This window comes from Aureobasidium pullulans (genome assembly GCF_000721785.1).
Source record: "Aureobasidium pullulans EXF-150 unplaced genomic scaffold scaffold_11, whole genome shotgun sequence".
In the NCBI taxonomy this organism is placed as follows: domain Eukaryota; kingdom Fungi; phylum Ascomycota; class Dothideomycetes; order Dothideales; family Saccotheciaceae; genus Aureobasidium; species Aureobasidium pullulans.
The window spans coordinates 1021700-1047508 of record NW_021941031.1 but is presented as its reverse complement, the minus strand read 5'-3'; the positions used below and the strand labels follow the sequence as shown (position 1 = coordinate 1047508).

The 25809-nt window shown below is 49.9% G+C and overlaps 9 protein-coding genes across 9 annotated transcripts; 4 read left to right on the top strand and 5 right to left on the bottom strand.

Moving 5' to 3' along the window:
* Positions 1 to 2019: 2019 nt before the first annotated feature.
* On the top strand, positions 2020 to 5400 carry M438DRAFT_356364 (uncharacterized protein; the record flags this gene model as incomplete). Its single annotated transcript, XM_029907093.1, has 2 exons — positions 2020 to 4813; positions 5192 to 5400. 2 exons carry the CDS (start codon positions 2020 to 2022, stop codon positions 5398 to 5400), a joined length of 3003 nt encoding a protein of 1000 aa, XP_029759892.1.
* Positions 5401 to 7027: 1627 nt separating this feature from the next.
* Positions 7028 to 7798, bottom strand: M438DRAFT_275441 (Bromodomain-containing protein; the record flags this gene model as incomplete). Its single annotated transcript, XM_029900782.1, has 1 exon — positions 7028 to 7798. The coding sequence occupies one exon, from the start codon at positions 7796 to 7798 to the stop codon at positions 7028 to 7030; it is 771 nt and encodes a 256-aa protein (XP_029759891.1).
* A 2645-nt stretch (positions 7799 to 10443) lies between these two features.
* On the top strand, positions 10444 to 11260 carry M438DRAFT_38695 (uncharacterized protein). The gene is made up of 3 exons (XM_029908996.1): positions 10444 to 10625; positions 10679 to 10774; positions 10831 to 11260. The coding sequence occupies exons 1-3, from the start codon at positions 10588 to 10590 to the stop codon at positions 11165 to 11167; spliced, it is 471 nt and encodes a 156-aa protein (XP_029759890.1). The 5' UTR covers positions 10444 to 10587; the 3' UTR covers positions 11168 to 11260.
* A 662-nt stretch (positions 11261 to 11922) lies between these two features.
* On the top strand, positions 11923 to 13692 carry M438DRAFT_275275 (uncharacterized protein; the record flags this gene model as incomplete). Its single annotated transcript, XM_029900774.1, has 3 exons — positions 11923 to 13227; positions 13345 to 13541; positions 13653 to 13692. The coding sequence occupies 3 exons, from the start codon at positions 11923 to 11925 to the stop codon at positions 13690 to 13692; spliced, it is 1542 nt and encodes a 513-aa protein (XP_029759889.1).
* Positions 13693 to 14398: 706 nt separating this feature from the next.
* Positions 14399 to 16820, bottom strand: M438DRAFT_356360 (uncharacterized protein; the record flags this gene model as incomplete). The annotated part of the gene is made up of 5 exons (XM_029907092.1): positions 14399 to 14749; positions 14808 to 15095; positions 15147 to 15578; positions 15978 to 16174; positions 16232 to 16820. 5 exons carry the CDS (start codon positions 16818 to 16820, stop codon positions 14399 to 14401), a joined length of 1857 nt encoding a protein of 618 aa, XP_029759888.1.
* Positions 16821 to 17766: 946 nt separating this feature from the next.
* On the bottom strand, positions 17767 to 18358 carry M438DRAFT_336292 (cornichon; the record flags this gene model as incomplete). The annotated part of the gene is made up of 4 exons (XM_029903869.1): positions 17767 to 17859; positions 17918 to 17984; positions 18041 to 18196; positions 18258 to 18358. 4 exons carry the CDS (start codon positions 18356 to 18358, stop codon positions 17767 to 17769), a joined length of 417 nt encoding a protein of 138 aa, XP_029759887.1.
* A 364-nt stretch (positions 18359 to 18722) lies between these two features.
* On the bottom strand, positions 18723 to 19638 carry M438DRAFT_346622 (uncharacterized protein). Its single transcript, XM_029905721.1, has one exon. It carries the CDS (start codon positions 19421 to 19423, stop codon positions 18845 to 18847), a length of 579 nt encoding a protein of 192 aa, XP_029759886.1. The 5' UTR covers positions 19424 to 19638; the 3' UTR covers positions 18723 to 18844.
* A 189-nt stretch (positions 19639 to 19827) lies between these two features.
* M438DRAFT_346621 (uncharacterized protein) lies at positions 19828 to 20538 on the bottom strand. The gene is made up of 2 exons (XM_029905720.1): positions 20209 to 20538; positions 19828 to 20150 (listed from the first exon to the last, which is right to left on the bottom strand). The coding sequence occupies exons 1-2, from the start codon at positions 20324 to 20326 to the stop codon at positions 19891 to 19893; spliced, it is 378 nt and encodes a 125-aa protein (XP_029759885.1). The 5' UTR covers positions 20327 to 20538; the 3' UTR covers positions 19828 to 19890.
* A 1474-nt stretch (positions 20539 to 22012) lies between these two features.
* On the top strand, positions 22013 to 25740 carry M438DRAFT_406595 (uncharacterized protein; the record flags this gene model as incomplete). Its single annotated transcript, XM_029909857.1, has 1 exon — positions 22013 to 25740. The coding sequence occupies one exon, from the start codon at positions 22013 to 22015 to the stop codon at positions 25658 to 25660; it is 3648 nt and encodes a 1215-aa protein (XP_029759884.1). The 3' UTR covers positions 25661 to 25740.
* Between the last annotated feature and the right edge of the window lie 69 nt (positions 25741 to 25809).

The following is a 25809-nucleotide window of genomic DNA, read 5'->3' as shown; positions in this document are numbered from 1 at the left end:
TAGAGGAGAATCTATGTATATATAGAAGTATTCTATAGCCGTGGTAGTAGCGTGGTAGTAGCGTGGTAGTAGCAGAATAGTAAGAAATTTTGAAAACGAGCAAAATCTGTTTTCTCTTAACTTAAGCTAGACTACTACTATAGTATAGCTATGTAGATACTAGCTATTAATAGAGGAGAATTTATGTATATGTAGAAGTATTCTATAGCCGTGGTAGTAGCGTGGTAGTAGCGTGGTAGTAGCAGAATAGTAGAAAAACATTTCCTATTTTTTGCCCTTGTTTAGTTACGTATTCCTAGCTCTGTGTGGCTATGTAATTAAAACCGATAATAGCATACACTTATTATACTATAAAGCTTCAAATGGCCTATTAGAAAAGTGCTTAGTAGCTATCTACTACTAGATTTCTCCTAAAGTTTCTATGCCTCCTACAAAAGTTACTACTTGATATCTCTATGGCTACTAGCTATATATCTATAAAGTAAATTTACATTTATGACTCATATAGGTGTAGTTTGGCACCAAAATTTTTTCGAACTCTAGAAGCTACTATTTGCCCGTAAAATCACGTTTTTTGAATTGGGACTTTTGGGAAATTGCTAAGACCCCACCCTAATTAATGGTATGGGGTCTTAGCAATTTCCCAAACATTTGGGGTGGTATAGGGCAATGCCAAGACCCTATACCATACCACCCCAACTAGTCCCAACGGGATGTCTAGATATAGTATCTTAGACTATAGTCTTATAAAGGTGTAAAAGGTGTTATAGCTTATGAAAGAAGTTGCAATAGGCTGCTATAGTACATGAGGTGTTATTATAACTAACTTTTTATACTACGCTTTCACACATGGTCGACATGTAGCCTATACATAGCATGTAAAGCTATAACTAACAGTTATAGACTAACATATAAAGTTATAGGCCTTACAACTAATTCATGTGATAGAGATTTCATTTGTTGATTCATTTGTTATTGTATATAGCTATTTTTCGAGAGCAGTTAGAGTAGGTGCTTTAACTCTAGGTAGGGGAGGATGTTATTGCGTTATCGGAGTAGCTCTAAATAAGCAGCTCTTGGCGCACAAGCTATATAACCAAGGCTCTCGTACGTAGCACAAAAATCAAGTTCTTTTTGGCGATTACAGGATGTTGTTTTGTCGATATCAGGGCCACCCTGTCAAAAAATCTGTATTGGATGAAACCATTAGGCAGGCATCGATGTCAAAGATGTTTCGGGTCGTTTATGGGCGTACGCAATTGTCTTTAGATAGAGGACGTACGTAGTCTTTGTAAAGTTGTTAGGTTGCTGCTAGGCAACGGATGCCACGTTTTTGAGGCTGTGAAATTCTGTGTCTGACAAAACACGCCAGGGAATCAACGAGGTCGAGACTTCATGCAGTGTTTTGTGGACAACATCTAGTTACCTAAACTCCAAGCGTGTGGAGAATTAACAGTAACAGTATGTCATTCATGGCTACAAGTTGTTCGCAATATAAAACAAATAGAGATGGGCAGCAAATAGAGCATCTGGATGATAGTCAGGGACAGTGCCTTTGGCGGACTCTTGCTGCACAGACATCCGGTGGGGCAGCGTGACGTATCTCATCGAACAGTCGAGGTTTGAGGAATAGCCAGCGAGGCGACGGTTTGTGCTGATATTAAAAGCATTACAGAAGCTCGCGAGAGGGCTAAAGCCATCAAAGTGGCTCCTAATCTATTGCGCAACCTCAAGGCGCGCGGCAAAGTCATCAAGTCGAAGCCTTTCCTGAGCTACTTGCTACCATCGCAGGTCACTCGACGCAGCGCACGCTCTCGATTCCACCATCTCCGTTTCGACACGCTCCCCCGACTCCGTCATTCAGCACAGTCCCGTATATATCGTTTCCTGGTCAGCCGACAGGTCAAGAAGCAGCAGCGCAAGGCCAAGGGCATACTCGCCTATCTGCGTCAGCGCAGTCCGGCTTTCCTTACTTCACGCGCCTCGAAAGATGGTCGTGGATATCTACAGCGAGCAATCATGTCATACCGAGGATACCAAGACGATGCCCCTCGCGAATCAGGCGGCCGCCGTAAGAAGTTGGCTGGATACCTCAAGGCCGCGAATGAGCTGAGACAATCTTATGCATCGCAATGGACTCAATCAAGAGACTTTGCCAACGACAGCGAAGAGCAACCGGGTATCTTTCCCGGCGCCGACGTCGTTCGCAGCGGTAATGAGGAGATGATCATCTTCCCCAGCTATGCTACCAAACACATCCGAGCAAAACCACGTGCCCAACCAGGCACCATACAGCAGGCCTCTGGCACCGGTCGAGACTCGAGAGACACAGTGGGCGCTGGAGATGCTGAATTCTGGAAATCACAATGGGAAGAGTACGAACAAGACAAGGCCATCGTCGATGTCGATGTGCGCGGCTGGCTATATACACCACACCAAGGCCAACTAAGTCGCAAACATCGTCTCATGGTCGGTCTTGCGAGACAACTGGTCGGTATCCAAGCTCCATCCGGTAGATCGAGTTCTGCCAACAGTCGAGCCAGCAGCCGTTCCTCAAGTCCGGTCGGTCATCGAGATTCGACTACAAAACAAGAGGAGGAAGTCATACAACAGCAAGCAGAGGAGATCTTGAAGAAGGGTGAGAAGGAGGCCGAGATTGCAGGAAGAGGTGGCTTCAGCGAGCGTCCATCTCGCTATGCAGAGAGCACTCGCAGCAGAGAACCCTCTCCTGCTCCGAGCGCCAAGGAGGGTCCAACATTTGACGACTTCCTTGCTCCTACAAGGTCGAATACTGCCGGATCCGACTACCTCAACCCAGTTCAGAAGCGCTCTTCATGGCCAAATCCTGCCAAAATGTCGTCTGAGCAACTTGTCACAGCGAACAACCATCTCATGGCTCGCCTGAGGCCTTTCATGGCGAACCCTCTGGCAAATGCATCTGTCAGCGCTTTCTTTTACAACGACAAAATCTCGCGTCAGCGGACTGTTCAGACCAACGCCGCTGGCCATTTCCACCTGAGAGCCGCGCTTGATTTCGTCCCTACCCACGTCCGCGTGCTCGCATCCGAGGACTTGTCTGCTACTGAAGAAGTCAAAGTCACCCCTGTCAGAGGTGTGAGTCTGATCAGTGATATCGACGACACGATCAAGCATAGCGCCATTACTAGTGGTGCGAGGGAGATCTTCCGCAACGCATTCATCCGTGATCTCGGCGATCTGACCATTGAAGGTGTCAGGGAATGGTACTGCAAACTAGCCGACATGGGTGTTCAGATGCATTACGTCTCAAACTCGCCCTGGCAGCTCTACCCTGTTATTACTGGTTTCTTCAAAGCTGCTGGGCTGCCTTTGGGATCATTCCATCTGAAACAATACAGCGGTATGCTACAGGGCATTTTCGAGCCTGTTGCTGAACGTAAGAAGGCTACTCTCGACCGCCTGTTTCGTGACTTCCCAGAACGTAAATTCGTTCTGGTCGGTGACAGCGGAGAGGCAGATTTGGAGGTTTACACCGATGTGGTCTTGGAATATCCAGGTCGGGTGGTTGCCATCTTCATTCGTGATGTTACATCAAAACCTGACAAGGGCTTCTTCGATCCATCCATGGGGCCTTTGAGCGGTGACAGATCATCTCGAGGTCATGGGCGTAATATGTCGACCGACAGCTTGATAGGAGCCAAGCGATTGAATCGACCAGCCGATATTCAAGACGATGACGAGGAACTCCGAAGAGCAATTGCAGAGTCGCTCAAGGATACTGAACCGGATAGGAGATCACTCTTTGGTGGAGATGTTGAGCCGACCAAAATGCGTGGGGGACGACCTGATTTACCACCAAGACGTCCTACAGACCCGCCTGCACCAGAAGCATCTGCAATGGAGGATAATCTCATCGATTTTAGTGACGACGAGAGCACTTCACCATTGTCCAGCAACGAGCCTCAGAAGCGTTCTTACAGCACATCACTCACTAGAAGACCTGCTATCCGCTCTCATACCGAGGGCCCCGCAAAGCGCTCTACTCCACCACCTCCCCCGAAGCCTCTGGCGCTGCGTTCACCCTCGATGGAAGGCAAGAATTTCAACAATGCACTATCTACAGCGGCTTCATCAAAGTCTCCATCACCGCCGCCACCAAAGCCGCGCAAGCCAAGCACAACTGTTAATACCACAAATGTGCCCTCACCACTATCGCAAGTCGTCGAACCATCACCAGCAACAACCGCACCACCACCCCTACCAAAACGCCACTACCTGACCTCCGCGAAACAAAAGCTAAGCCCCACGACCGCTCACTTTTTATCCTCCTCAAAACGAAGTCCTACCTGGGCTTCTGAGAGCAGTGGAACCTCCACCCCCGAAACCAGAACTTTAAGCACAGCAGCAACCCGCAGCATGGACGAATTACGCCCTTCCGCCCAAGCCCAGCAACAATCACAAGCACTCACCCGCCCCAAACCCCCTCCACCACGCCGAAACCTATCCTCCTACCCAGCAGCAGCGGCTTCATACGCATCCAACCGTATCAGCGGCGCTTGGGGCAGCGAACACGAAAACCTGCACCCCCTGACCGAACCCGAAGGTCCCATCCTCAGCAAAAAAGAAGAGCTCTGGAAACGTAGGTGGGCGAAGGCGAAGGGTATTATGGAGAGAGAAGGTGTTGTGCTCAGGACTTGGAGGGTGGGTGATGATGTCATGGATGTTTGTGTGGAAGCTGTTAGGCAGGAGTTGAGTGAGATGGAAAAGAAAGATCGACGGGATTTGGAGATGCAGAAGTTGAAGGAGGGGAAGAATGGTGGTGGTGGTGGAGAGGGTAAGTTGATCTGAAGAGGTGTGGATTGTATAGGATGAGACGAGCTTTTGATGACGGACAGACTGGGTGTTTTTCGGATCATTGTTATTTTGGCTTTTCCTTATGAGCGAGTTGTTTTCTTTGGTCATTAGCGATTTCCAGCGGTTCCGTGATAGAGAAAAAAAGTGGCATTGTGTCGTATCATTGTTTATCATCTTTTGCTATGCTTACTCTTCTTATCTTTTTGACCTCTCTTCACTAGTATTCTGCCGTCTCCGCCTGATCAAATCTTCTCGCATGAACAGAGCCTTGGTATGAAGCAAATTGGGGTTGTCTGCTGTAATCCATCGACAATCCGCTCTGGGTGGCTGTATAGATCACCCCCTCCCCCTATCCCAGACTTCCTTCTCATCGTCAACCAGCAAGGAGATCTACTGGGTCTGGAGAAGCCGCTCTCAACCTCCAAGAACCGCCGTAGTACTTCCCGACCCATCTTTGCCGAACAGACGGACGAAGAAGATCCACAGGCACCTCACGTGCTTCACCGAGCCATCTCATCTACCACCACTACTTTCGGATTTTTGGGAATTCTCGTATTTCTTCAGTGATGTAAGATGCTAGGGCGAGGGGGCTGGGGTCAGGGCGTGAGATGATGTTGCTTGACAAGGGGGTAGTAAACCCGGTTGTCATCCTTACTCTCTTGCCTTCTCTGTTGACGTCGTGTAGAACAAACGCCACGTCCACCGCAAAACGCTTTCTAGATCTTCGATATTGTCTTTTTTCTTGAGCAGTTGCTTAGTTTCTTTGATGAGAGAAGGAAAAGTCTGGGGGTTGGGTGTGAGGTTTTGTTTTTAATGGATTGAGGGTGTTATTTGCGGTACGATTGAGGGTGGATGGTGGATGGTGGATGGTGGATGGTGGTATGGTCGGTGAATGTAAGAAAGCGTGTGAGGCTCTGGAGACTTGTGTAGGTGTCTTTGAGTGGAAGGTGGAATGGGTGTATCGTTCCTCCCTGCCCGAAAATGATGAGTTTTCTGTTGTAGATATTAGATGGTTGATCTCCCTCTTTTTCCTCACAAAACTTCCTAAAGAATACTTGGAAGCTTTACATCAAACACTCATATGATACAAGAAAAATCCATCTCAACAATCACTTCTCCCCACTCAGATAAACCTTATACAATCAACGGAAATAACACGATGCAAACATTCCCTTACGCCTTAATCCACCCCCTCTCCATCACTATGGAAAGGAAAACAAATAATTCACAAAAACTCAAAAACACAAAACATCTCTCCTCCCATCCTTATCCAGTCAAGAGCCGCTGCTTCTTAGTTACAGTATCTTTGATCGAGACGGACGATTTCATAGACAGCGGGAAACATACACTGTCAAATCAGTCCTACTCTCTTCTAACATTCAGACTGGAGGAAGACGAATAAACCCCTCGCCTATACTACTGATATTCTAACCCATAATCTACTGTCGAGAAAGCTATTGCAGAGCCAGAAATGCATCAATGAACGCTTCTTTGGATGAAAGGAGCACTCAAGAGCGCCTCATCGACCATTCCTAGCGCTTCTAGACACGTATGATTGATTTAGGCTGATGAGCATACAAAGCCGAGAACAACAAGCAAGCAGATGAGCACAAGATACATGAATTCAAACATCAGGTTCCTACCTTTTCACCCCCCCAACACCTAATCCCAGCACCATCTCCGGCACCATTTCCAGCACCATCTTCCCCCTCTAACCCCTGAGTTGAAGATATACAGTAGTCTTGTCAACACTGGGGTCAGATATTCAGGAATAAGCTTCAGGCGATGGTGTTGGGGAGCCTGATGATTTTTTATCTCTGCCTTTTTCTCTGCCCGCAGGTCCAGAGCATGTGGCAGCAGCAAGACACCAAGGGTCATCTGGCGAGGGAATTTTTTCCAAGGTCATCTCGCAAGGAACTTTTTCCACTCATGGAAGGAGAAAATATGCGGTAGAGGGGGTTTATACAGATTCAGCTGTGGTTGATATGATATGATGTGATGCGAGGTTGGGTTTCACAGTGAACCGTCACTCGGTTGGTGCAGCCCTCCAAATGTTCAGAAAGTGTGACCCGACCTCATATGTGGAGGGTTGGAGGACATGAGGGAGAGATGGACAGAAAATATGATGCATTCAAAAACAAACAGCGTGAAATGGGTGGGATATGACACTTGTTTTCCACTTTCAAATCCCAACTCAAAGCTTCCTTCTCTTCTTGTCACCCCCAGTACCAGTACCGACACCTTCATCTTCATTATCTTCCTGATTGGCAGCTCTGACACTACTGTTCGCAGCCGCACCTTCAACTTGCCTCCAATCCCTGACCTTAGCTTCGATATCATCAGCCATCTCCCTAGCATCTTGTACGATACCATCATTGCCGGGATTGAACATGACCGCATTGGCAAACATGCGCAAAACTTCCTTCTCGAGTTGCGAAGAATTGACAATCGCCTTCGGCGGGATCAAATCGGCAGTTTTATCCAGCAGGACCACAGAAGATGCAGAAGCAGAGGATGGAGTAGCAGCCGGCGAATCAATAGAAGAGGTAGCAGCGTTGATAGCACGTGAACCAAACGTAATGGCGGCCTTGATGGATTTCAAATCTTGCGGTCGTTTGATGATGTCGGAGTATCCTTCTGCATCCTTCTCGCGCACGGGTTTTTGAAATGGTCCCGCGTGTTTGTGTTGTGTGATATCGTTAATGATCACATTGGAAATACGTGCGAAGTTCCTATGCGCTTGGACTTTGGATTTCAGAGGAGGGCCGTATGCTTGTCCTGGTTCTGGTTCTGATGATTCGGTTGGCATGGCGGGGGAAGAAGGGACGACGGGGGTTGGAGAGCGGGCTCGCTTGCGCTTGTTGCTCATGAAGCGACCGCGTTTATTTTTGGGTTGCTGTTGGGAAGGTGGGTCTGAGGTTTCGGCTTGAAGAATTTCTTCTTGGAGGAGGTCGGCTGGAGTCATCGGTTCGTCCTTAACAATACGTGATACAGCTGATGGCTCTGTGGGGATGGTATGGCTCTCGGTGTGTGAAGCGACAGATTGACTCCTTGTTCTCGCGCGCACCGAGCTGGCCATTGCGGATGAAGCATTGCTGGTAGCACGATTGCGTCTGGCGGATTTGCGAGCAGATTTGATAGGCCTGGGTGTTGGTTCTGATATCTCTTGTTCAAGTTGTGGATGATGATCCTCTGTGGGTTTGGCCTTGATAGGAATCTCCTTTGTTCGAGCCGGAGAGACATTGCGTGATGGTGGAGGTGGAGTGATACGTTCAGGAGCGGGACTCTCGATCTCACCGAAGAACGGTCGTGACAGCATAGATGGCCTCTCGCGTTTCCAGGTCGCGCCACGAGCGGAAGAAACAGGAGTTCCTGGACGAGAAAGAATTGCGCGAGGCGTTTGTCTCAGACTGCTCAGGATGTTCAGAGGGTTGACATTCTCAGCACGGCGTGGGTCTTGAGCAGCAGGATATGCGTATGGCGTATGGGGAGAGTAGGGAGCAGCGATCGGTTGACGAGCAGGAGTTGGAGGTTGTCGTGGCTGTTGCTGAGTCAAATGTTGCTGATGCATCCTGCTGGGATCCTGAGCAGCGACCTGGAATGGTGGTAGTTGGTATCCTCCTTGGTGTGGAGGACGAGGCGGATATCCTTGTTGAGACTGTTGGTGCTGCTGTTGCTGAGGATGTGCTGGTTGCTGAGGGTAAGGTGGGTAGGGTTGATGGTATGTCGGAGGAGTGTGCACGTGTGGTGCTCTTGTAGCCGGCTGCAATGGTACAGGAGGCAGACGCTGGTTAGGAGATGGGTACTGTGCAGGACCACCGCGGTTCGAGAGAGCGGGAGAATGCGGTTGAGGTGGCAGGCTCATACCAGGAGGAAGTGGCAGGACTGGACGCGGAGAAGATGGTGCAGGACTGTGACGAGGACTTGGCTGACCATTCGGTCTAGCAAATTGCGGAGGAAAGCCATTTTGCTGTAAGACCGGAGACACACGATAGCCTGGTGCGGATTGAAGAGTCGACTGTAGTTGTGGCGATGGCTGAGACTGCTGCATGTGTGGTGGCAGAGGAGACTCTGGAGCCATCTCAGAGAGAGGTGGCAGAGAAGTGGTCGAGAGTCTGTGTGGTACGGCAGGTGGGGCATATTGCTGTGGCTGTGATGATGATGGAAGCAGAGGAGGGGTAGGCGAGATATTTGGACGAGTCGCGACGGGATCGTGGTTGATGACTGCGTCGATTTTGGCGCGATTTATACGTGCTGGCTCCTTTACTTGTGATGGCGCATTTTGTCCAGCTGTGGAAACAATAGCCCCATTGGTCTGGGAATCCACATCTGCGGTCGGCAGCTTCTGAGTCGCATCGATGGGCGATTGTCGCGTGGGTGCTGTAACTCCGGCCTGCTCACTCCTCAAGCGATCATCCCATTGTCCTCTCTGAATCTCTCCAACCTCGCGCGCCGCAGTGAAGTATTTTTCCTCGTCGTTCTTGATCTCGGCAACGATTCCCTCTCTGTAACGTGTGTATAGGCGATAGATAAGGCGCGGGATCAAGTGCGTGTGTTTCGCGGCTTCTTCGACGGTGGGTATGCTAGGGCTGAGTTGGCTGCGTTTCCTGTCCTCATGCTGATCCAGACTGTTGCGTGCCTCATCCTTGAGGAGTCTCAAACACAAGTGCTTCAAAGCATCTTCATCCAGACGGGAGCTGTCGTACGTGGGGTCGTTGCGAATGAGTGGTATGCCCTTTAGCTGCTCGGATATTTGGCCGAATCTGACGGCTGTCAGGCCATCACCTCGCAAGGCTTGCAAGAGTAGAAGCGACTCGAGCGGAGTGTGCTGGGCCAGGCTAGTCATCATTTCATGGACTTGTCGCAACCTGTTCGCGACGCTGTCGACCAGAATAGCCTGTCGGATCTTGTTCGGACCAGAAGTTGAGTAGATTCCAGTTCATGCTTCTCCGGGGTGGATTTACGCGTCGTGGCCCATGGCGATTAAACTGAGAAATTGTCGATGGCCTGAAGTTGAATATTGGACGTGTTGTCGATGGCCTCGTGCTTGATTGATGGATCGCTCTGATGGAATTTGCGACCGACTTGTCCTTGTCGCACGGCGCCTCTTCCGCTGCCGCTGCCCGTTGCTTGGCCAAAGCAACCAGAAAACTGTTGTCGCCAAATGTTTATATCTTATCGTCTATCGAGAACTCGTCATCTCTTTCACATGCTAATTAACCTGAGATGCCTCGATTTCTGTCAGGAAAGTTATTGGGTCCTTTCTACACATGCCCGACATCACGCATCATGACCAGTCATCGCCATGCACCGAGAGAACTCTAATCTGGCCACTGTTTACCAAGGTCTCAAGGTTTGGCCCTTTCACTCGTCGTGCTGATTTTTATCAGTCCCTTGAAGCGGTTCCAAAGTCCCATGAAACTCCTTATCAAGCCTTAGAGACATGTACATTCCTTCTTTTTTGATATGCTTGTCATCTGCTAGATCTAATGAGCCTTGGCGACATGGTCTTTCCTGAGTCGCCGAGTACGTCCCCTAGGTTGGCTCATGCCGCAGCTTGCATATGATTGAGACGATCCTCCTTTTATTCCATGAGCTCTTTCCTTCATAACCCTGATCCTGATTCCATTCGTCTTCCACCCCGCTTCTCGTGTTACATTTTTTGACATCTCGTCCTCGCTCCATCTTCCATCGTCGTCAGCTTACCAGCCATCCGTACTCTACTGCAGCTCATTCATCCCTGCCTACAACGTCATGGAACACACAACCCAACCACGGGCTAGACCCGAGTCGTAAGCTTCGTCTTGTTGACCTGGTCGCTTTGCCATGCACTCACACAGATCAGTATTGCTGCTCGCAACTTCTCAGATGACCTGGACTCATTGTTTGGCCTGAACTCAGGTACTACTCTTGGGAATCTCTCATTTACTGTGCAGGAGAAGTCAGTCTTGTTCAATACTCGTCACATCACCATCTTTCACTGACTACGTCTTCCAGAAAGCGTACAGTCACAACCCGAGAGGAAGAGCTCGCTGCCATTGAAGCCCGTCTTCGCGAGACGGAACAACGTCTAGCCCAAGCCGCCCACAGTCCCGATCACGAGTCCTCAGCATATCAAGCTGCGTCGGGCGCCGAACCATCATATCCTGCCAGGGAATCTTCATCCAGACAAGCTTCCGGTTATCAACCATACCCCGAACAACAATATCAATCAAGACCGCCAAACAACAGAGAAGAGTCTTTCCAACCTCACATCCCCGGTGCAATGCCAAAGACACCTACACCACGCTATGCTCAAGGAAATGACTACGTGACGGTCGATCGCACTAGATGATGATATTTGGCAAGCTGCATCATCAAATACACGTATACAACATTTTGCGAAGGAGTTTGGGATTGGATAACACGCATTCGAAGAAGGGCTAGCAAGCATTTCATACACCTGTCCCTACACACGGAGCGAGATACAGGGTCGTCTTTTTCGCGTTTCGGGAGGCATACTTTCGAAGTTCCTTTTAATCAGAGCTCCATCGGCTTAAGAGCTACAAGTAGCGGCGCTGCACGCATGCATTGAGCGATTTTCATGTCCCCAGCCATTCCGTACCTTGCCAAGATCAAGTGCAGATCTGAAACATTGAAAAGATGACGGTTCTCCCAAATGATCAGTTTAGGCATCATCTCGGGGCGATGCAGTAGTTTGGCGGGAATAGTCGGTAGATGGTGGAGTGATTACACGGGCTCTTCGGGCCGTGTTTGTCCTTGCAGATCCCGGTCTAGATGCTAAGAACAATAGCATCTGCATGATCATCTCGAGTCGAGTATGAAGGTCGGTAAAGGATCTGTAGGACACGACATGGCTACACCACAAGTACAATTGTGGTGTTATCCTCTATCGACGAGCACATGGAGTCTACGGCGGAAAGGATGCACTTCCGGGAGAGGTGGGGTCTTGGCAGCGGCCCGCTGACCTACCCTCGCGACTCAATGCGACCCGCGATGCGCTACACGTCAAGTCGGAGCTGGCACTAGAACGAGAATCGGACCTGGTGTCGCAGTAGCTGCTTCGCCGCAAAGAGATATAGTCAAGAAATGACGGATGCCGACACAAAACACGATCGAAATGGCAGCACCAACGACGCGAAAGCGGCCAAGCAGCAATCGCAGAATGCAGCATCCACGGACACACCCAAGTCGCAAGAGAGAGCCAAGAGCTCGACCACGGTCGACAGCCCGTCCAGTCCACCGAGAAAGAAGCGTAGAAAGGTCAATCATGCCTGTGTCTATTGCCGTCGTTCGCACATGACATGCGACCTCGAACGACCATGCGCCAGATGCGTCAAACGCGACATTGCCCACCTGTGTCACGACGAACCGCGGGAACCTACCAAGAGCAAGAAGCCAGACACGGACACTCCTCCTGCCACTGAGAACTCGGTCGTGGAAGATGATCGTAGAAGCAGTGTACGAACAGAAGGGCCAACTCCCTCTCTCATCCAACCCAAACCAATGTCGCCAGCACAACTAAAGAGATCACAATCCACCTCGACCACACAACAACAGCAACAGCCACGGCCCTTCTCCACGAACGACTGGAACATTGGCTCTACTCAGAATCAACTACACGACATGCGAAACCTGCACCCAAACTACACCTTCAACACTTCCGAAGTAACAGACGAGTATAACTTCCTCGGCGACTTCCTGAATAACTCCCTCCTCGACGACACTGGTAATTACAACGACACAGACCCCTCCAACACCGCCCTCTTCAACGACCCTCTTCTCGCAACAGGCTCCCTCTCTACCTACGCAAACAACATGAACCTCTTCTCTGGAATACAGCAAGGAGCGAATCAGCAATCTTCCTCATCTCTACAACCTCCCCAACAACAGCAACAACAACAACCACAACCTCAAATCTCCGCCGCCAACGAAATCTCCAGACCCTCCAGTACAATGCCAGTCGACTCCAAAGCACGCGATAAATTCTACATGACCGCCGCCGATCCGGCCGGCAACGACACACCCGAAGCCCGCATGTTGAAACTGCTGCAAGCTAAATACGACGCAGGCATGTTACGTCCATTCAACTACGTACGCGGCTATTCTCGCCTAAACACGTACATGGAAAGTCACATGCGGCCAGTGCTGCGTCAGAAAATACTCAAGCAACTGGAAAAATTCAGACCCATGTTCAGAGAGAAAATGATGGGGTTGACGGATGTGCAGTTGATCAAAGTGGAAATGTGGTTTGAAAGCACGTTGATGGAATATGACCGCGTGTTTGCCTCCATGGCCGTACCCGCATGTTGTTGGCGAAGAACCGGTGAAATATTCCGTGGGAACAAGGAAATGGCCGAATTGATCCATGTCAATATGGAAGAATTGCGTGATGTGCGTCGTATACTGTTTTCTCCCCTACCTCTGCCCTTCCCTTCCCTCCTACCTCTTCTTCCCCACTCCTGTCCCTTCTGTCTCTGATCATCGCTAACTCAAGAGGTGCTAAAATAGGGCAAACTAGCACTCCACGAAATCATGGCCGAAGATTCCCTCGTCAGCTATTGGGAAAAATTCGGCGCCATCGCCTTTGATCAATCGCAAAAAGCCATCCTCACTTCTTGCACGCTCAAGAATCCCGATCCCGAAAGCAAAGACAAAGGCTTGAAATGTTGTTTTTCTTTTACCATCAGGAGGGATACGCATAATATGTGAGTGTGTTTTACTGCCTGGAACCCCCGAAGAAGACGGGATGCAGAGATTGGGGAGGGAGAGATGAGGGTGAAAAAGGATTGTGATGCTGACTTTTTGTGAATTAATAGTCCTAGTGTTATCGTGGGGAATTTCTTGCCTATACGATAATTGGTCTTTCCGTGGATCTCGACATGATGCCCCGACTCAAGCTGGCTTTCGACCAACTCATTCTTTGCATCCATGTTTTTTACCCTTCTTCTTCTTCTCGTAGCTACTCTACCACTGTACAGACAATGTAGCTCCTTCCCCTCTTTTCAATCCTTGTGTGTTATCCATACCACTAGCTTCCAAATCGTTGCAGAAATCGGAATCGTGTCCGAACCAAGGAAGAAGAATCGCCTGACAGAATGAGAGCAAACCTTTCGACAACTACGAGACTGCTGTATCCAGATCATGCGAATCCTTTCTCGAATTTTGGAAGACAAGCACTGGTTTGACCTCTCCATCATCTCGATGGCCTCTGCCTAATATCCTAGCTAGCGAATGTGCACGATGGCTACAGAGTGATCAAATTACGTCTGGTTAGGGATTGACTTCTCATCACTCTGTTGCTGGATATGGTGGTTAATGCCAGAACCTTTCATGAATTGCTGCAGATCATCACGATGGTCACGATGATGGTAGGATGGGAATGGATCTTGCAAAGGTATAGGAAGAGTATGGGGCTGTCAGACGAGTGTTGAGGAACGTGAAAAGAGCAAAAGCGAGTAATATTGGTATCTTGAATCTCCACGTCTTCGGCCCAACCTAGCAACAGGTGTCATGGGGGGCCGACCTCTATTTCCGATCCGACTGTAAATGATCCTGCATGCATCTACAGTTGCGACACCTCCTTTTGTGCAAGCTGCCGCTGAGCCAACTCATACTCCTCACGCTTGCCAGCGCGCTCGGCATTTTCCCTCTGCTTGGCGGGTTTCTGGCGATGCTTCTCGTTCTTGAGACGGTTGTCACGAGTCTTGGACTGGAAACGGTCGCAGGGCTTGCAGAACCAGATATCACACTTCGGGCAATTGAGAAGGATGTGCCACCAGATACGACAGTCGGGAGAGCGTGCGTCTTCACAGAGCAAGACTCCAGGTGAGGAGAACTTTCCATGGTATGATATTGGGGTTACGACACCGACTGCGTTCCCGTCGGGGCCTGTCCAGGGTGCTCCGTGGTTGCACTAGGCAGATGTCAGAGTTGCCGCGTGACGAATGTGGAGAAGGCTGGTTCGCTGATACCTCGAGATTGTTGTCTTGGGAAGACCAACCGACTTGCAGTCTTCCCCAAGCGCGGACATGGTAACGACCTTCGGCGAGGGCTAGTCTGATCCAATCAATGTTTCGGAGGTTGTCTTTTCCAGACAGAGAGGCCATGACCATGTCTTGATGGGTCAGAGCAGTAGACGAGGAAGGACGGGACGAAGGAGGTCGAGGCGAATGAGAAGAGCAAGAGGAAGTGAGACAAGGCGGGAAAGAGCGAGGTGATACGGTGCGAACTGTCTCGAATGTGTCGAGGCGAACTCCCCCCTGACACAAGATTAGCTGCTGATCATGAAAACATAGGTTGGGTCAACTTACATCTTGATCATCATCAACATCATCAACATCATCATCAGCTGGGACGGGCACGCCGCCATCTGGTTCGGTGATGTTAGACATTGCGTGTGGTAATTGCGGCGGGGGGAGGAGGAACGAAAGCAGAGATTGGCTGAGTGAGCAGTCTTTGGAAAGACGCCCTTGATGCCGAGATGGAAAGATTGACGAAACATCCAAGTCAACGAGACTAACAATCAACAAGTCCACTCGATCTCGCACCTTCCCAACGCAACTCAGTCCTGTAGATTCGATGCAGAAACTCCAAGGCCACGTGTAGTACTTCTTCAGCCAGTAACGCATAGTCCTTATCTGTGCTGACAATTGACCATAAGCCGCACATTCAGGCGCCTGCCTCGAACCAATAACTTGTGTTTTGGAGAGCTGATGGTAGACATATTGGTTTTTCACGATTACCTATTCAAGTACAATAGGCGGACACACAAACACATGTCACAGATACATCTCGACTCTTCAGTAAGGTTTGCGAAAGTTTCTTTCTTCATAGCAATCGTTGTGTCCTGAGCGAAAGAGAAGAAGTTGTGGAGGCCCTACCGTCTGGTCGTGGAGTGGCAGAACCATTCACCGCCTGCCCGATTCAGTATTACTCCAACCTCTAACATCTTGCGACTATTGGGCCATTCGATATTCTTCTATAACATCTACGGCACTACCTGTTTTGATGGATCGCTAGCTTGCTACGGTAGTCTGGATTCGCCATCAATCAACTGCTCCATTGTCACAAGCAAAAACGCAAAGCTTTCTCGTCTTCAAGAGAACGACTTAGGCGTTTGCATAGCATCAACGTTTCTCCACGTCGACATCTTCGTTCTCTGCCACAAGGATGATTCCTCTATGAATTGCCTTGTTGACTTGACACATCCTTGGAAAGAAACTCCGGATCTCTGACCATGGATCGTCATATCTGTGAACGTTTCCTGGATAGCCAAATCGACGCTGATCTTCAGGGAGGTTTGTCCAGCCTGGCTCGAGGATCGACTTGAAACGTAAAGCTATATCATGATCATCAGGAGAAACGTCAAGACATCACTGAATCTTGGTTCACTCACGTCTAGGTACAAGGCTAAACCATGCGTATACGCAGTTCTCGGAAGTAGTTGAATCGTCCTCCCTCGGCAATCTAGGATCCTTTGAAAAGTACCTTGGATTGGTATAGGGACTTTCACTTCCGAATTTCTCTTCTTCGGCTTCTTTGTACTCGATCCAGTCAATGTTGCCTACGTCCAAATTTGGGCCCACAAGGTCAGCTTCCCCTATGGCACATCGGTTTACACCAACAACATGGTGCCCATCTGCGCCTGGCGCTTTAAGATACACAACGAGCACACTGTCAGAAGATGCCTTCTCGACAGCAATAAAGAAATAGGGATGTATCGTCTCGTCTTCATCTCGAACTCGACTGTGGTGGTCGTATGCTTCTCGCAAACTTCGAGGCTGGAAATCCTTGACCAGTCTGCAAGCATGTGGTCCGATATCATCCTGATGGAGCGCTGCAAGAAGCCCGTTCATTCCATCTGAAGTCAGCTTCACCAAAGAATATACCAAGTATTCGATTCCCTTTTCCGGCATAATCTGAGGATGTGCTGGAGTGGAAGCTTTGAGTGGCAAGGTGTTTTCAAGTTCAGTGGTAGTAGTCATGGTTGAAGAAGAGTCAACTGGTGCAATACAAGATGACGAAAAGCGAGCAGACTCGTCGAACGTGATGATCTAATGGAGACTGCGACTCCTACCATGGGGTGAAATACAAACATTTGCAGATGATCAATCTAGTCCCGTATCGGGAAGGAAGGAGCTTATCGTATATATACAAGGATACGGATAGGAGGAAAAAGAAGGAAGCAGAGCAAGAGATGAGGTTAGGGGAGCCACTACAGGAGACTTGGCCCGTCGGCCCGACTTCGAGCAGATGATGAGAGCTGAGGCAAGCAGAGAACAGAAATACATGGTGTTAGGCATCAGGCCACGTTGAGAGGAATTTTTGCTTGAGATTTCATTGTACCAAGCTCCGGAGCGTTCTGTACAGCGAAGAGATGTGTCGAGTTGAGGCATCCGCGTAAACCTCGAAGGTCACGCGACTATGTTCTCCTTCAGACAAAACGTGGTCCCGATTAAAGACAGATTGTCGTGTATAGGTTGAGAAAACAGCTCGTAAGGAACGCAATTGATCATTTGGTCTATATGGTCGTGTCGGAGGTATCTTTGCATCATGCGTAACAAGGCAAGAACAGCGCCACCGGATAGTAAGAAAAAGCCCAAGCTGTCTCTGGGTCAGCAGCAGTCGTACCCCTCTCCAGCAGCACCTCTGGCAGAGGACAAAGCGAAAGGGCAAAGGAAGATCATCATCCTTGGTCTCCAATCTCTTCAACTCATACTTCATCACCGTGAATTGTAAAAAGGAAAGCGACCCATATGTGCGCTAGTTTCATGACATGAACATATCTTTTCTTCATCTTGCACCAGCCAGCCAGGGAGCTCAATCGTGCGCGCCTGCGGCTGGAGAAGCGAGGGACGGCATGTCGCAGTCGTAGCGGCAGCGAAATTGAGGTTGGATGGTTGTTTATCGACGTGGTATGGTAACAGGAGTTTAGTGCGACTCGTCGCGGATAAGGGCGACGATCATGCTGTAGAGGTAGAAGAAGAACATGACCAGGTGGAAGCCGAGCTTGATGAAAGATTCCTGAAGCTTGAATTAGCTTCGTGCAATGTGAGAAAGTAGCCGGCGCAAAGAAACATACCTTCTTATGAACGTTGAGCTTTCTGAAAATCTCGGTCGCATCCAGGAGATGTTGGTTTTCGAAGATCCTGTATCACGTTAGCAGCTGTTCTGGAGAGGAAGACTGTTTGAACTCAGGACTGACTTCTTTGCGTTCCAGGCAAGGAGCGGCAAGTTGAGGATCAAGGCGATCCAGTAACCGTTTACGAGGAAGAGGATGGTGAGGAAAGCGTGGACAGCAGCTTCGGGGACAATGTAGGTGTTGAGGCGGTTGCAGAGGTCGATAGGATTGATGTAGTCGCTGTGGGAGGAGCGTGTCAGCATTTGATACAGCAAGGCGGTGAGAAGAGTGGGAGACAAACCATTCCAGATCGCTGTACATGATGGTGAAGAAGACTTGAAGGAAGAGGTTGACGGCATTGATGAGGACGGCTATCAGGTATAGCCAGGCTTCTCCGGACATGATTGCGAGTGAGGGTGGTAAGACGCGTCGGGTGTGGTGTAGAGGGTCGGATTTGACAGGGCGCGTGAATGCGAAGAGTGCGGACAAGCTTCGATCGAGGATATGCGGACTCGAGAAGAGGAGGCGACGGCTGACAGGAGTGAGTTGTTGTGTGGAAGGATAAGAGTCGGGGTGGTATGCAAATTACAGTTGGGATTGCCAGCCTGCCCGGCCAAATCGCGCGCCCGCGCCCAGAGCTCCTGCTGTCTCATGCTCGTGTGGGGTCGCTCTTTCCATCACCACGTCAGTCGTAGCCAACTTTTTTGTTGCCCTGACAAGCACAATGATCAACTGTCACTCTCAGATGTTCGTTCTTGTTGAAATGCTTCCATGGTAGATACAGTTTGTATTCACATTTCTCAATAGATGTAGTAACCGTGATCCCGTAATTCATAAACTCATGACCATTCCTCGTCTGAGCAGCGTCCCTTGTGCTCTTCCCCAAGCTCAACCGTCGCTTCTAGAACTCAATCCTAGCCCTTCTCTACTCTCAACTCTGATGCTGAAGTAACCCTCTGGACTTGCACTGCCAGAAGTCCTGGTCATTCCTCTCGCGACTAGAGGGCTTTGTGTTCCGTTGCCAGTTCCCGTCCTCCTATGCTTCCTCGCGACGGCCGGTGAAGCAGGTAATTCGAGGTATCGGTTCATGTTCATCCAGACAGCTTCTTCGTCTGCACTCTCGGGAAATCTCCAACCTCCTACGCCTTCAAAATCTCTGTCTGATCCGCTGCCGACCAGGCTTGCGAAAGAAGGTGATTTGCGAAGCGCTGCAGATGGTGTGGGTGGTGTCGTGTGCTTCTTGCGGCGTGCGGATTTGGCGCTCGGAGAAGGTAGAGGTGTGGGTGGTGATGAGGGAACTATTGCGCTGTTCAAGATGGCGATGAAGAGGTCAAAGTAGACAAAGAGAAGTCGGAAAAGGAGAGTTCCCAGCGCAAGAGATGTCGTGAAGAGAGCGAACAGGGCGAAAGGAAGTCCGAGGCAGACGAGAAATGACAGCCCTACTAGCCTGGAAAGCCCCGAAATCATTGTATGTGTGCGACTTGCATGCGTGATATATGCATACTCGTCTTCTATGTCTGTCTTTCTCTTTGTTGATGCTACGAGTATGTTAGGACGTGAAGAATTGAAGAGCCGCCCCTTCCAAGAGATGGTCTGTGGCGTGCTCCGTGTGGGGAGAGCTCTTTGCATGCCGTTACATTTTCCTTGTCCAACCATGCCACATGTTTCTTGTTCTTGACTGGTCTATCGCCATCCCAAATTCATGAATGAGGGTTGCGTGAATGTCTGTAATCAGTGGTCCGAAAATCATCGGTGTTCTTGCAGTGCTCAAAATGGCCGTCACTCGTCTTACTGACCAGCCAGCATTGCACTATGTTCACGAGATGGGGAGCGTCAGCCAATTTCATGTTGACCATCTGTGCAGTCCAACACATGTGATAAACGTATTTTCATATCATGATATCATGCAATTGGTATATCCTCCAACCGTCTTCTTATGCGCCAATCTCCCTATCCATGTCCTTGTCACCGCCGTAACCACTCTTTTCCCTCTCGCTCACAGCATCCTCAGTCTCCTCTTGTGCTTTTGATCCTGCATCGCCGCTGTTTGCTTGACCGCTGCCGGTAGTCTGTCCGCCCATGCCGTTCTCGCTCAATGATTGACCGTAGCGGATCTTCTCTGCTGTCTTTTCACCTGCTTCTGCGTTCTTGGCCGCTTCGACTTCAGGGACTGAGTCAACTGAGGTTTCGGGATCTGCGGATCTCAGTGTTAGTGGCATTTATCGGGAGAGACTTAAGAAGAGGAGCCATACTGCCAAACTGGCCGCCAGACTTCTTGTGAGGCTTTGTGACGGTGTGGATGCTGGTGTACTGCGAGGTTCCCATGTTGGTGTCGCCGCCAGGAGAGGTGTCCATGAGGTTTTGAGACATGTTTGCTTGTGTAGTTTGAAGTGTAGAGCTCAGAAATTGAAGATGTTGTACGTAAAGTGGTGAAGTTGCCTTGGTGGTGGAACAAGAAGTGTCAAGGTCGAGGATTATGACGCATTGCGGGGAACTTTCTTCGGGCCCTCATCAGTGTCACCAAGGCACTTCTGCGGTTGAGCTCAGCGACATCTGGTTGATAACCTCGAGGTCAATTGATGCCTCTCCGTATGCAGCAAGAAGGGTTCTGGAGGGCAAGTGGCATGATCACAAATCACGACTTTTCAACATCTAAGCCGTTGTCCTCCAGCAACAGGTGAAGCCAGACGACGAGGTATCTACATTGTTATCTATAGCAAGGCACTGCCTTATGATCAAGAACTTCAAGCATATGCATTCCACGAACGTACTCAATATCAAAGCTGTTTGATATCAAGTATGGTAATCGCTGGGCTTGCTCTGCATGTCCTCTCCAGCTCGAACATACCTTTCGATCGAATGCACAGAATTTGCTTCAGGCACGCAGCTTTCGCTGAGAGCCTCAGGTTTTATGCAATCAATTCGGCATCCCCTGTCGACGCTGTTCCAAGTGGAATCACTTTGTGCACTGCTACAACGCGTGACAAACTTCTAATGCATATTCTGAGAAGGGACGAGGGTCTACGCACGGACGCGGTGTACCCAAACTCTCCAACTGTCCGGTGATCAACCTTCCTTTGCTGACAGACAAGGTTTACCAGTCAGATTCGAGATACGAGAACCCCTTTACAACAACATCCCTACAACAGCGCCTTTGTAACAAAGAAAATACCGGCCTTCAGCTGAGTCTTGAAGCGCCCGTTGGCCAGAACCGATGCCTCGGGGTTCCCGGTGAGATTCGGCAGTCTAAAGACGCCTCCCCCATAGCAGTGTCCACTCGCTTCGTTGAAGTCTTCTTCAGCTGAGTGCTAAATTTACTGCCGCTTCTCCAGAACCTTAGCTGGTTGCTTACAGGAAGGTGTTTAAATATTGAGTGCATATTACAGCCTTGACGATGGTTGATTGTACGCATGGTCAAGTGATGGCTGTGTACTCCTTCCTGGAAAGCCACATTCCTCCCATCAATTCGTGACGCTTGTCCAGATGGTATGAATAGATCAACTCCAGTCACACCTTGTAAACAGTCAAGACTCTCCACCATCACAAGTCAAATCACCCTGCCAAGTGTGCTTTTCCACATCTGACACAGGCGAGCCGCTCACGTTAAGCCTCTGCTATGACTTTAGCTATCCTTTGGGCAACATATCTTGGCAGTACTATGATCCATCTCCCATCCTGTCCCCAGCTCACAGCCATATAGAGTTGAACTCAAAGAATAGCCAAGAGTTTCAAATGAACATCCAGCACTCAGCTCAACGTCGACCGCACACACAGCGTGATCACTTTAGTTGCTTGGTCTGACATTACTCGACTTCAGTAGAACATGAGCTTTTGGAGAAGACAAAGCGAAATTGGTATCACAACGTCGACACACAAGATGGCTGAGAGGAGATTGCAACAATGCTCCTGGCTTCTGCTCAGCATGTATATCAGAGAGGCACCTCTGCATGCCATTGAGATGATCATCCAGCGAACCAACCTCGACAACCACACTCCTTCCTTGTTCCATCTTTGGGACGTCCATTCTTTACACCTAAGTCTTGGTGACCTGAAGCCATGGCAGGACTCGGATACCTCATTCCTGGGCTCATCTTGGGTCTGGGAAGCAGCGTCTCTGCATCTCCTTTGGTAGCCGGGCCTATGAACTCCACATTTACAAACGTCACTTCCAACCCCCACTTCAGTAACTATACCAGCACCAAGACCATCTTGAGTACCGCCACTATCTACAACGCGGCAAGCACCAATGCAGTCGTTGTTGCATCCATTGGCGGACAACAGTCAGGCTCTTCCTCTGGCGCCTCTAACAGCCCTGCTCATGGGTCTGACTCCGGTTCCTATGCTGGTGTAGCTTTCGGCTCGTCGGCTGCATCTTCTGCTGTTGTGGTCCACGTCGATTCACAAGCAAAGTCTCCTGCAAGTTCAGACGCATTCCAAACCGTAATTGTCACCCAGACGGTTGCTGGTTGTGGTATCCCTACCTCCTCCTCGACTGCCAACCATGCTCCATTCGCAGCCGCCTTGTCTTCCACTACTCCACAGTATGCTGCCGCCATCGTCCAACCTGCCGTTCATTGGGACTTTCCCCTTGACAACCTCGACAACCTGATTCCTTCCAAGAATGCCAACCTCTACTATGGTCTTGCTGACCCCAAGGTTGAACATCCCTTTGCTTCCGTGGTCACTGACATGACTCACGATACTGTCGTCCTCGATCACTCTTCGTACATCTCTGGTACTTCTTGTTCTGAAGAGGGCATTCTTGTTTCTTTCACCAGTACACAAGCCTTCAACTTGGCTTGCGACAGCTGGTCGACTGTTTCTACTGGACTTGTACTCTCTACATTCTCGGATGGATGTCATGGGGATTCCGAGGACCAGCGAACTTTCTGGTTGATTGCCTCTCTTACCTTCGATAAGAAGACTCTGACCATCAAAGCCTTTGTCAGTGCGGAGCTTGATATCGCGCAACTATTCGAACAAGTAGACCTTGTCTGGGGAAGTTACATCCCCGCAAGCAGTGGTATCCCTGCTATTGGAGGTAGCTCGACCTCTGCCGGAGGTGCCAAGTCTACTTCTGCCTCGACTTCTGGTGCCAGCTCAGGCGCTGGTTCTACTACCAGAAGCGGCGCTGTGCCAACCAGTACTTCCGCGGGTAACGCCACCCTCAACGGATCTGGCTGCGGAGCTGCTCCCTCATCTGTCATTGACGGCCTGCCCGCAATTGACTGCGGTGATGCGGATTTCGATTCTCGCCTTGATGACCGCATCGGATACCTTGATACAACCTCCAGCAACTATGCCTCTAGTATTGAAGAGTTCGTTCCGGACGTTGATTTCAGCTCAGAAGATCTTCAAAACGATAACGCAGACCTTACTCGTCGTGACATCGTCCGTCTACAGAAACGCGCTTGGTATGAGTGGCCAAAGAAGGCAATCAAGAAGGTTGGCAGCGTCATCGTGACAGGAGCTCAAAAAGCCGGCAACGTCATCAAAGCAGGCGGAGAGATTTTGGTCACTGTGGCCTCAGGTACTGGTAAAATATTAGTCGCAGGTGTACGCTCTGTGCCTATAGTCGGCACAGGCTTGGACCAGCTCACTGGTGGCGCTCTCAAAGACCTTTCCGACTTCAACCCCTCTATCGGTGGATCTCAAGAATTCAACTACGGTCCTCAAGCCTCTGTCGACTCACCTTGGGGTAAGGCAGCATCTATCTACTCCAAGCAGAAGGACTTCAAGGGCGACAAAGGCAATGTCGCTGTCGATCTATACTGTGTCGACTGCGGAGTCAAAGGCAAGGTCTCTATGGCTGGCCAAGCAAAGTGGAACGCAAAGGATGGCCTCCAGTCTCTCAACGCCGGCATCAACGCCAATATCGAAGCTGGTATTCATCTCGGTCTGGTCGCATCTGCGTCTTACAAGGACGAGAAGTCCAGCAAGATCATCAACCAGCCTCTTCCTGAAGTCGGTGTCTCTGTCGGCAAGCTTTTCACCGCTGGTGTTTACCTGAGTGTTGATGCTAAGGCTGCTATTGATGTCAGCGCGGAGGGTCAAGTACTTGTTGGTGTCGTCATGACCATTCCCAACTTCGAGGCCAAGCTCAATCTCCTCGATGCATCAAGCTCGACGAAGTCCTCTGTGACTGGCTTCACACCTACCTTCAAGGAAAGATTCGAGGCTAAGGGCAAGGTTGGTGCCCAACTCACTCTGAGCCTACCCATCGCTATCAATGCTGGTATTGAGATTCCTCCTCTCAACATGAAGAGAGTATTGGCCTTGATTGAGGAGCCTAGTGTCTACGGCAACCTCACTCTTGCCGCAAGCACGGCAAACTCTGAAGTCGCTAGTGAAACCTGCAACAACGGTATCGAGTACTTTGCTAATCTTCAGAACGATGTCAAGCTTGATTTCCTTGGCCTCAAGACCTTCAATCTCCACCACTACGACTCCAAACCTCTCTTGCAGGGATGCAAGAAGTTTGACGGCTCAAAGGCAACGTCCAAGGTCTCCTCCGCTATCTCTTCTGAGGCAACATCCGAGGCCTCTTCTGATGCGACATCTGCTACCACTGACGCCAGCTCTGCACTCACTACTGCTGCCAGCACCGCTATCACGAGCCCGGTCTCGACTGCTGTTGCTACCACTGGAGCCACAAGCGCTGCTACCACTGATGAACCTTCGGCCACCAGCAATGCTTCCGAGCCTACAGCTACCAGTGACGAGTCCGAACCCACTGCCACCGACGAGCCTACTATCACCGATGGCGCGGACACACCAGTTGAGACTGACTCGCCCGAGCCAACCACAACTGATGGTGCTGAGACTCCTGAGGCTACGGACGACGCATCTCCCTCGCCAACTGACGATGAGACTACTTCGGCACCAACTGAGGCGCCCACTCCGGACACTGGCGAGAGTGCTTCCGATGAGAGCCTCCAAAGACGCCATGCTCGTAGCTTCTTGACTCGTCGCCAGGACAACACTACCTCGGTTGATGATTCAGCTACTGACGACGACGACGAGAACTACGTCTTCGACGATGAAAACAACTATGTCGAGGACTTCAACAACGATGTCGCTACAGCCGCTGACCTTGCCGATGATGCGATCGGTGACTACTCCGAAGACCCCGATAACACCGCCTTCCTTGAGAACACTGCAAAAGCACTCGAACTGGCGTCTACTCCTGACGCGCCTACCAACGCCAACTACACACAGCTCATCAACGTCCAAAAGACTCTGATCGTCGTACCCAGCACCAACGGAAACCTTTACGCCGCAACTTACAGTGAGGAACTGATCCAAACGAACGGAGCACTCTTCGGAAACTACGACAACGCAATCTTCGGTGACGACAGCGGCCGCATTCTCCACTTCCACCCAGATGAAATGAAGGTCTACGGTGCCAGTCGCCTGCGTCTGAGCGACGAGGACAGCATTCCCAAAACCGCTGATTTCATCACCATGACTTTGGAAGATGTCGAGGATAACGGATCGGCCTACTTCGCTGCTGATACATATGGCAATTTGTACAATATCGTCATGTGCAATTTCGCCAACAATGCTGTCAGCAAACTTTTCGTTGTCAATGGACAAGATGGTTTGGACGCCTTGACCAGTAACCCGAACGTCAGGTTCACTGTTACTGGCGCCCCTGTTCAAGACTGCTACCCTCTGGCTCTTATTGATGCCCCTGCAGCTTGAACGCTATGAGCCAACATGCTCTGATCTTCCACATCTCTTTCTTCTGATCAACGTCTTAACCTTTTCTTGTTTCTTATGTCTGATGTCCATTCTTTTCTTTTTGTTCTGATGGGTTGAGCCTTGGATGGCTCCTCTATTTCTTACTTTTA